This window comes from Microtus oregoni, unplaced genomic scaffold, assembly GCF_018167655.1.
Source record: "Microtus oregoni isolate MIOR12 unplaced genomic scaffold, Mior012 000400F_ref0000027, whole genome shotgun sequence".
NCBI classification, from domain to species: Eukaryota; Metazoa; Chordata; class Mammalia; order Rodentia; family Cricetidae; genus Microtus; species Microtus oregoni.
Window position 1 is genome coordinate 23,686 of NW_024545012.1, and position 10,706 is coordinate 34,391.

The window sequence follows — 10,706 nt, forward strand, 5'->3', positions numbered from 1 at the left end:
TGCCCTCTTCTGGGCCTGCAGGCACACATGCAGGCAGAAGACTATATATAATAAATAATAAATATTTAATTTATAATAATAAATCATAAATTAAAAAATTTATTATGAAAAGAAAAAACCAAAATCTTTAAAGTTAAAACTTCTAAAAATCAGCCTTCAGGAAGAATTCAATCTTATTTTGATTAGCAACAAATCACTTTAATTTGCTATATGTTCTAAATATTTGAAAACTCATTATGAAATCCCTGGCATAAATAATTTGAAGGATAGGCGTGGAATATTCATGTATACTTGTGTGCTGTTGTACCTCTGCACAGGGTGCAGATACTACCATATACTCATCACACACAGGGAAAACTGAAATAAAAACGAAGGTTCATTCTCTTTTCCTCCTATGTTTCAACTGCCCCTGAGATGCTTTAAACTGTCCAGTCACCCTATCAGTCATGGGCTCCCTGCTTACAAGTGTCGAAAATTATTTGGGCAAAGACCAACAGACAATGTAAAACAATTCGATAGTATAAATCCCTACATAGTCCTCAAAACTACCGGGGGAAGAAAATAAGGCATACAAATTTAGTTAACTTTTGCTTTAATATGGCAATAAGTTATTTTGATAAAAATTACAAATTCAAACTCAAGTATTTCTGATTTCATGGAGGCAGTAAGCACTCTGGCATCTAGAACATCAGCAAACAATAAATCCAACATTATTTCTCCTGTTAAGTATCTACCATTGTGTTCTTTTAGAAACCTCGTAGCGGGCAAAGGTAGAACAGACCTTTCCCTTATCCAGCTGACACTGCTCATAAATTAGTACATCAGGTGTTTTCCTGAGCCTACATTTTGTACATCTATCTCACTGTCCACATCCTCCCTCTGTGAACTATTACCTGTATTAACTCATTCCAGGGTAATGCTGACAAGGGGACATCCAAAACTCATTCTTGGGCAGAAACAAGAAGCCAACAGCACTGTGCTGTGTTCTTACACAGCATCCTCCATGGCTCACATGGATGAGTACTACTATAAAGCACACTCTAGAAATTGAGCTACAAATGAGCCAGAAGCAGTGGTGCATAAGCCTGGCACCCAAAAGCCCGAGGCAGGTCAGCCTGAGTGACACAGTCTGTCTCAAAAAGAACAAAAAAGAGTAATTCAAGTCTTCATTTTTTTTTTTTTGTTTTTGATTAAAAAAATACATTTCTATCATCACTTCTGAAAGAAACCCTTGGAATTCTGACATACTTTAAATCCTGTAATCGGTTTAGACATTTAATTTATTGGAACACTTTTGTCAGGGGAGGGGAAGGGTTATTTTCATGTTGTGTTCAGATAGTCTCATCCTTTAGCCCACACTGGTCTTAAATAGTCAATCTTCTTGCCTCAGCTTTCTGAGTGCTGGAGAAGTGTGCACTATCATGTCTGGTTCTGGTTCGACATGTTTGGAGCAGGGTAAGGTGATCCATACCTCAAATCTCAGCATCATGAGACAGAGTAGGTAAACAGATCTCTGTGAGTTCCAGGCTAGGCAGAGTCCACCCCTTCTCCCCACAAAAAAAAAAAACACATAACAAATACGGTACATAAGAAAAAAAAGTTAAATCTTACCTCAAGCAATGACCAGTCTAATGACAGCAGTAACAGTGATACTCTCTTCCATGATGGCACGACAGACACATACAATTGGAGACTTTTTTCGAGACAGGGTTTCTCTGTAGCCTTGGAGCCTGTCCTGGATCTAGCTTTTGTAGACCAGATTGGCCTCGAACTCACAGAGATCCGCCTGCCTCTGCCTCCCGAGTGCTGGGATTAAAGGCGTGCGCCACCACTGTCTGGCCTATGCAGGCTATTTTTAAATCACTATCTTTGAATGCTTTCAATTTGGAAAACACATTATGAAGCACTCACTGAGTGCTGGAGATGCAGCTGTGCAGAGCCATGGCCTTGAGTGTACACTGATCTCCAGCACAGCAAAGAAACAAACTAAAAACACACAGCTTACAAACGAGGGCTGGGATGAATCGAAAGCTTGATGATGTTGCTGGGTTAACTAAGTCAATTGCTCTGACACAGATAGCTGACACTAGGAATACACAGGGTGGGGGTCAAGAGTCTGTTTGGAATAAGTTCTTTGCAGCGCAGACTGGTTTTGAACTCCTGATCCTCCTGCCCAGGCTTCCTGAGCGCTAGAATTACAAGTGTGACCACGATGCCCAGGCTGAAGCACACGCATCATAAACGGCAGGACTGAAAAGCGTCGAGGACTCATTTGCTCACAATCTGTACAATTGTTTCCGGCATGATTAATTTTAAACTATGCACATCCTCCAATTCTTCCAGTCTGTCAACATAGTTGCTTTCCTGATTACACATTAACTAGAAACTAGGTTCAACAGTTGTTCCTCCAATCATCTGGCAAAGATGTCACAACTGTCAACTCATTTTATCAACTGGGCTGCCCTCTACTGGATAACTTAAGGCACTGAGACAAGTCAGTGCGCTTGGTTTCACAAAGCAATACAGACAAATGTAAACATTCCATATTCCAAACAGAGGTTCCCTGAATAAGTTAAAAAAACACCTCGAAACACAAACCCTTCAGTTAGTCTTTACCATGGAAAGAACACAGTGCCAACTCCACAAGGAACGCCAGTCATCCTGAGAACCCACAATAGAGTTCTAGCCCCCTTTCTAACCGTGGAGGCAGATCTGAAACAGGAGTGGGCAGGGGTAATGGGCACACTAATCTTTCATGATTTTATGGTAATGTAAATCTCGTTTTTAGTCCATTTACTCTATGTTGTCTTCTTACACATAAGCACAACTCATGGCAGATTCATGCTGAGTATCTGATAGTCATAAGCCTCTTGAGCCCTTTCTTCTGTGATGATATCTAGCTGTTCTTCTGTGGCTCATCCCCACGCCTGTGATTTGCAGTAATGTAGGACCAGTTTACCATCACTGCCAAAACACTACAGAAAGAAAAAAAACAACACATTAAACACTAACTCTTTTTAGATTAAGAAAGAGTTCTATAACATACTACATTTTCCAAAGGATACCTCTATCATACATATCAATATTATACACATTCAACAAAACTAGGGTACCTGGGTATGGGCTTAAACACCTTCACTGCCTTCGTGACATCTCTGATCAGGTATTCTCAGCTCTTTCCTGGCAGTGCTAGTCTATCTACTCATGACTACTGTCATGAAGCAGCACTGTCGAGGTCACTCTAGTGTGGCTTTATCAAATACGGATGACAATGAACAATGCAGAAGTGATACAGATTAGACAAAATTTCTAAGAAAAGCAAAAATTACTTCTAAATAAAACTTATCCCTTGACTGTTTAAGCTTAATTATAAAGATCCTACTATGTTAAAGGTGTTCATGACATAAGAGAACAAAGGGCTTTCCCCCACTGATAGTTAAGATGGCATGCTAGCTCTTAAAGACGCCAATCAATAGTCCACAATGTTCAATAGACACAATACCCATGAGGGTAGGTTACTTACCTCATATAGAGTTCCAACTTCTTGGTCTGGGGAAGGGGCAAAGGATTGGTTCACATAAATAAACTAAAGGGAAAAAAAATGGATTCAAAATGGTATCCTTTTTGTAACTAAGACATTTTTAAACACTGTGTATGGTGTCTGTGCCAGAGATCAACACTGGGCATCCTTGGTGGCTCTCCTGCTTGAGACTGAGCCCATCTCTGAGTCTGGAACTCACCTGATGGCAAGTCTGGCTGGTCACTGAGATCCAGAGTCTGCCCATCTCCCCACCAGGCACTGGGGTCACATAGACCAGCACAGGGCCCTGAGGTCCCTAGGTACTAGATCTTCATCTTTGTGGGTGGAAGGCCTTTATAGACTGAACCAGTTCCCTAGATAAATACGTTTTAAGTAGTTTTTCACAAATAGTTTTTGGAAGGATATTCAAAACACTACATTAACAAAATGCCTACTTGGCATAGCAGCTCCTGACTGTAATCCCAGAAGGTGAGAGTGCAGGATTGCCCATGACTTCAAGGCCAGCCTACGCTACACAGTGAGACTATCCCAAAAGAAGAAAAATAATTCCCACTGAGCCAAGATAAAATTTCTTCTACTAATTTCACATTTGCAGTTAAAAATCAATACATTTGATATTGGGCATTTTCCTCTTTTTTTTCTTTTGATCTTTACTACTTTTGAAAAATTTCTGAGGTACTGAGTTTTAAGCTGGACATTCTTAGTATTAAATTAGTTGAAGAGAAAAAAAGGATTCATTGTTCTAGACTTTTAATCAATTTTAATCACTTTAAATAGTGCTTAAAGAATTCCTAAATATATTAAAGCAAAAGGTCATAGTGTCGAAGAGGCTTTTTTGATCAACTTCTTTTTAGAAAATAGAAGAAAACTGGCAGGTAACATCCATCTCAAAATCTAAGGATAAAATATTCTAGGCGTAACAACTCTCTCTCTTTTAAACAGAAACAGTATGTGAACAGTTAGTCAACAGGTATTGTTTATACAACAATAAATATTGGTTAAGTTTTTTCCTTCTGTACTGAATGAGACAGTTAAGAGTCCTGGCCCTAAACACAAATAACATTTCATGGCCCACTCTATGTATATGAGCAGTACTGAAAATAATAGTATCTATATCTCATGGGGCTACTCAGAGCAAACCACACCAAATAACATATAATGCCAAGCACAGCTATGTGCTTTAGTGATGATTTAGTTTAGGAAGGACTGTGTTCATGATCATGGTCCTGTAAGATCCTGTCTTCATGAGACATGCTATTTTAATCAGTGTAACCATACTCTAAGATGTTCACACAAAAACAAAAGCGTCTAATAATGTATTTCTCAAAATGTATCCACTGCTAACTGTGGAGATAGCTCAGTTGGTAAAGTGCTTGATATGCAAGTGTGAAGACCAGAGTTCTACCCTCACATACTCCCAGCAATAGGGAGAGGGAGACGGGGACTCCTGGGACTTACTGGCTAGACAGTTTAGCCTGCTTGGTGAGCTTTAGGCCAATGAAACTGTCTCAAAGAACAAGATGGATGGCAACTGAAGCATGATGCCCGAGGTTCTTCAAAGAAACAAAACCCTTATCACAACTAAAACCTAAATGGAGTGCTTACTATATTGTATACCATGAAATAGGTATATGAGTCTTAGTTCTTTAACCATATGTGAAAGACACATTGCTTACCTCAAGAACAATAGGACAAAAGCAATACAGAATCAAAGTAATTTAAACACCAAACTGTACTAATATACAGAGTTCATATAATGTTCTATGACAAATAATTCTGCATGGATATTCAGTGATACTTTGAGGAAAATAACTAAAATGCCAGCCTTAAAAAATACAAAACAAACAGAATGGAAAGCAACAACTGTAATGATAAACATGATGTTAAGGGCTTGGGATAAGTAATCACACTTCCTGCCCGATGACCTGACATAATTTCCAGGAACATGGTGGACGGAGAATCCACTCCCAAGCACTGTTCCGACCACTGCATGTACATGGCAACCACCTCCAGAGGTAAACAATAAAAACAACCGTGTTCGAGAACAAAGGAAGAATCTGCTCAAAAGTCCATAGAACAAAAGCAACGTGTAACTTTGTACGTACACGTGTTACTCAGGGTTGCCTAGGAACTACTGTGGATTTTTATAGGCAAACAATCATTATTGTATTCATACCAACTGTTCCGAGGCCACGAGTTTAAGGAACTTTTTGATGAAGTCAATGAGTCCTTGGATGGTTCGGGTTCGCTCCACAGCCCATTTCTTTGTTTTCATTATAGGGGTATCTCCTACAGCCTTCAGCAGGATGTCAACTTCAAAAAAATCGTTTTGAAACATCTGATGAGAAGGTGATGTGAAACCGTTCAGAAAACAAACTTTATCTACAATTACTTTTCTGGAGCTATGTGGGAAATACAAAATATTAGACTCTTCTCTACTATTTTCCCCCTTAATCCTACAAAGTTCTTTCTAATGAGATTAATCTTTAAGACACATTCGACACAAGAGAACTCTAAAGATAATAAATCGATCTAGCCCATGATATAAATAATACCCAAACCAAGTTAAAAAAAAAAAACTCATCCATTTTTCACCTACAAAATTGGTGGTAAAAATAAGGTGGTAATGTAGGTAATGCTGCTGCCGCCACTGTAACATGGCATGCCTTTCTGGAAAGCAATATGGTAATACATATCCGATACTTGGAGATACACCTTGACTCAATAATATATTACTTAAAATCTAGAATAGCTTGAGATTTATATTCAAATAAAAGGATGTCACCTTTATCAAAACATTTATTTTTACAGGGGGGAAAAAGCAGTAAATTTACATATTCAACACATATAAGTAGGTAGGATTAAATAAAATATGAGCTGCTTTATGGCAGAATTTATAGAGAAAGGACACACATTCCAAATTGGGTCCAAACTATGGCTCTGTCTCTTGTAGAGCTACAAGCACTAAACTCTTTCACTCTCAAACCCCTGTAACAGCACCTACCTCACAGGGCTGATATGAGGACTAAGTCAGTTAATGCACGTTCACAGCAGTACCCAGGCCATAAGTTATACTAATAGAAATTTAAGCTTATAAAGAGATGTTCAAGAATACAGTTTGGTTTTTGAGACAGGGTTTCTCTGTAGCTTTGGAGCCTGTCCTGGAACTCGCTCTGTAAACCAGGCTGGCCTCGAAATCAGAGAGATCCTCCCGCCTCTGCCTCCTGAGTACTGGGATTAAAGGCGTGTGCCACCACAGTCTGGCTTCAAGAACACATTTTAAAAGCAGTTAATAGTTTAAGAAGCTGAGAAAATGTGCAAAATAGAAAAGCGTGTGTATACAACCCCAACTTCATTCAGAATCACATACACATATTCAGATTAGTATAGCATCAAAATGTTACTTCGTAGTAGTGACATATGGCTGTTTGTAAATACTAAATTTCCTATACTTAACTTTTTAATGAAAAAAAAATCCCTATTACTATAGTGGTATATTATTTGTATTTTAATAAATAAAGCTTGTTTGAAGATCAGTGCAAAGCAGACATACTAGTCAGCCATACAGGCCAGGCAGTGGTGGCTCACACCTTTAATCCCAGTAGCCAAACTAGCTAGTCATAGAGGCTGGGCAGTGGTGGTGCATGACTTTAATCTCAGCCCTAGAGAGGAATATAAAACGGGAGGAGACAGGTCTCATGCTGTCTCAATCTGAGAATTTCTGGAGGCAGGATCACCCATTTTTGGTCTGAGGTAGGGGTAAGAGCCAAGTGGCTAGCTGCTTTGCTTTTCTGATCTTCAGCTTGAACCCCAATATCTGTCTCTGAGTTTTTATTATTCGTGTTACACACTATTAAAAAAAAAATCAGGGGCCCAAAAAAGTTTCAAAGAAAGCAGTAATATTTCAATGATTCAAAACACAGATGTAGATGAAAGTTTCTGTCCCGCCTGGTCCCACAGCCGTTCAGTACCAAAGAAACACACTGTCTGGACTATCAGCTCAGGCTTATTATTAACTAGCTCTTACAACTTAAGTTAACCCATAATTCTTGTCTAAGTTTAGCCACACTGCTCGGTATCTTTTCTCAGTAAGGCATTCTCATCTTGCTTACTCTGTGTCTGGCTGGTGACTGTGTCTCTGCCTTTCATCTTCCTAGAACTTGTAAGTGGCCTATACTTCCTGCCTGGCTACTGGCCAATCAGCATTTTTAAACAAATATTTACAGTGTGCTAAAACATTATCCCACAGCACACAGATATGCAAATAAAGACTGATCTCCTGAATGAAGTTTATTTCCCTTAAGAGACACCTACAACCAAAGCTGCCCCAAGAGCAGAACTGTCCAATTGTTACCACACTCTTGCCCCATTTGTTTGGCATTCAAAGTTGGGATCAACTTATTCAAGTTTCCTCCTGAAGCTAGGTGTGGTGGTGCAGGTCTTTAATCCCAGCACTTAGGAGGCTGAGGCAGATGGATCTCTGGGAGTTTGAGGCCAGCCTGGTCTACAGAATGAGTTCCAGGAGATCACATCTCCTCCTGAAATGAAACACAGGATCTAGAACATATGATGCAGCTCATCTTCCTAGAAAAGAACTATGTAAATGCCCTTTCAGTTATTTTTGGGAATAAGGATGAGTCGGGAAGGCATAAAGGTGATTTTGGTTAGTCTATCTTTCATACCTTCCTCCTCAGTTCCCTCGACCCCTGGAGCAATCAATAACTCGGCAGCAATTAGGCACTGAAATGTACTACTGAAGAAAGAAGAGCCAGAGGGCAAGAAGCTGGAGACACAGTAATTTATAGTAATTATGTAGTAATTACAGCTGTAGTCTTAGTTCCCAAAATGACTTGCTTGTAGCTCTGAACCCTGACTACACATTAGAATCAACCAGAGAAGTTAATATACACAGCAATTAAATCACAATCTTTTGCAAAGTAGGACCTTAGCACTGGTATTTAAACGCTCAGCCCGGGAAGCCTGTGCCAGCAGGGTCAAGAACATGCCATCTTTCTTTGGCAAATTACAGTGGAAATGTGAAATATCTGATAAAGAAATTGTCTACAAAAGGATGAAAATAGGAATTCAACTTGTCAGAGTGAGAGAGAGAGAGAAGAAAAAGAAAGGAAATATGGAGACCCAAACAAACACAGCCACCTCAGGCATCATCTTGGATTATGGGTCATTTTCTAGTTTTTCTTTGATTTTGGTATAGCAATCATCAGTGTGAAAGACTAAAACTTTGCCTGAGATGGCTAGGTGTTTTTGTTTGTTTCTGGCCCGGGGATGGCTTTGACCATACAGAGATTTGCTAGTCAAAGGCTTCTGAATGTTAGGATTAAGAGTGTATGTCACAACTCTCGGCCCGGTGCTTCCATCTTAAAGGAAACCTTTGAAAGTGAGCTTGCTACAACTAACTGGAGGAAAAAAATATTAGGACTTTTTTTTTTTTCCAGGTTGACTGGTCATCTGTCAAAATACTAAGTACAGCATATATATTCATGGCAGATTTCCTCCAACCGCAAGGTCATTTTTTTTTTTTCTGTCTAGATGAGCTGGGACTTGAACCCCTGGACCTTTAGTACCGTTTTACTATTGAGTGACATACACCTGCATTTCCTCCAGGAGCAGTGCTGGGAAACAATTCTCCTGTGCTGCACAAACAAGCTGGTGAGATTAAGGAGCAGCAGAGATACCCGGATCTAAATTTTATGTCCCTGAAAGGAGAACAATCAAGGACAAGGTCTACCCTTTCCATCGATACGTGTTAGTTTGCTGATTTTTCTTATAGTCAAATCTCACTTTACAGTGTTCAGGGCAAGTTAACCTCAATTTCCTTACTTTCCAGTGGCAAACATATATGACAATACAGAGGCTGAGGACAGCTAGGTAAAAGAAATATTCAATATTGCACAAAAAAAGGCTTACCCCCCATCCCAAATACATAGCTAACTAAAAGGTGGCACCTATACCTTGAGTTTTCCCTTAGCATTCTTCACAGTAGCTCAAGTTCCAGGTTTTCGTTCTACAGAATGAATCTAAATTCATTCCATTACTGTTTCATTCATATCCACATTGGGGGAAGCCAATAGCGAAACTCGTCACAATTCGTGGACTGTACTCCACTTGTCGCCCGTCACCTTACATTTTGATTTCAGTAACTTCTGTTCTACCCGGAAGTACCAAGATCTCACTCGCAACCCAGCTTCAAATTGCTCGAAGGCTGACTACCTCCAAGACCCCGTAAAAAGTGCGAAGGATGGCGAATCCGGGTATCACCCGGATCACGTAGGCACCCAAAGGCGCGAACACCGGCAAGAGGAGAAAGAGCACCTCTGGGACGCGCCCTTCTCTAGCTTTCGCTTCTTTACGGGCCGCCTTCCTTACAAATTCTATTACATCTCCCGCCTCCGCACACAAATGGATGTTGACATTACTTTTTTTCTTGGTGTCACCGGGAGGCTCCTCCGTCCCCGGGGAGACTGTGGCCGAAGACGGGGGCTCTGGGGTGGCAGTTTCCGGGGAGAGCTCCGAAAGGCTCTCGCCGCCGGCTGCAGCCGCTGAAGGAGGGAGCTGCAGCAGAGCCTCGGGATCTTCCGCCATCTTGCTCGCCGAGAGTGGATGGCGGAAGTGACGTACCCGGTGCAGAGGTTGGGCCTTGCTCCACGGAGGGTCGCAAAGCAGGCGCCGGGTGGGGGGACCCGGGACAACAGTGAATTTTGGGGTGTCTGGAGAGCGGTACATTAGATGATCCGTTGGAAACATTATTTAAAAGAGTTCTGAGTGTCATCTAGTCGCAGCGAGCTTCCGGAACGTTCCACGACGCGGCTCCGCGCGCCACCAGTTGAGTACGTGCCCCCTCCCTCCAGCAAGTTGGCTCCGGCCCGGGACGCTTCCGTTTCCTTCCGGCCTGCCCCGCCCAGGTCCCGCCTCCAGGCCCCGCCCCACAGCGCGGGAGCGCGCGCGCGCGTGCGAGAGGGGGCGGGTGGGGAAGCAGTGGCAGCAAAGCTCCCGGAGGCGAGGCTCGCACGCCCGCCCCCGCCCTGGCCCCAGCGCCCACCCGGTCGGCCCGGCCCAGCCATGATCAAGGCCATCCTCATCTTCAACAACCACGGGAAGCCGCGGCTCTCCAAGTTCTACCAGCCCTATGTGAGTATGCCCCTGC

At 41.7% G+C, this 10,706-nt stretch overlaps 1 protein-coding gene across 2 annotated transcripts; it reads right to left on the minus strand.

Annotated features, from left to right (window-relative positions):
- Positions 1–575: 575 nt before the first annotated feature.
- LOC121445726 (ubiquitin-like protein ATG12) lies at positions 576–10,399 on the minus strand. Of its 2 annotated transcripts, XM_041647873.1 has the most exons (4): positions 9,979–10,178; positions 5,718–5,854; positions 3,524–3,586; positions 576–2,975 (listed from the first exon to the last, which is right to left on the minus strand). In XM_041647873.1, exons 1-4 carry the CDS (start codon positions 10,142–10,144, stop codon positions 2,916–2,918), a joined length of 426 nt encoding a protein of 141 aa, XP_041503807.1. In that variant the 5' UTR covers positions 10,145–10,178; the 3' UTR covers positions 576–2,915. The 2 variants fall into 2 exon arrangements, with proteins under 2 accessions (XP_041503807.1, XP_041503808.1); XM_041647874.1 differs by lacking the exons at positions 576–2,975; positions 5,718–5,854 and having other exon boundaries at positions 3,525–3,586; positions 9,979–10,399.
- Between the last annotated feature and the right edge of the window lie 307 nt (positions 10,400–10,706).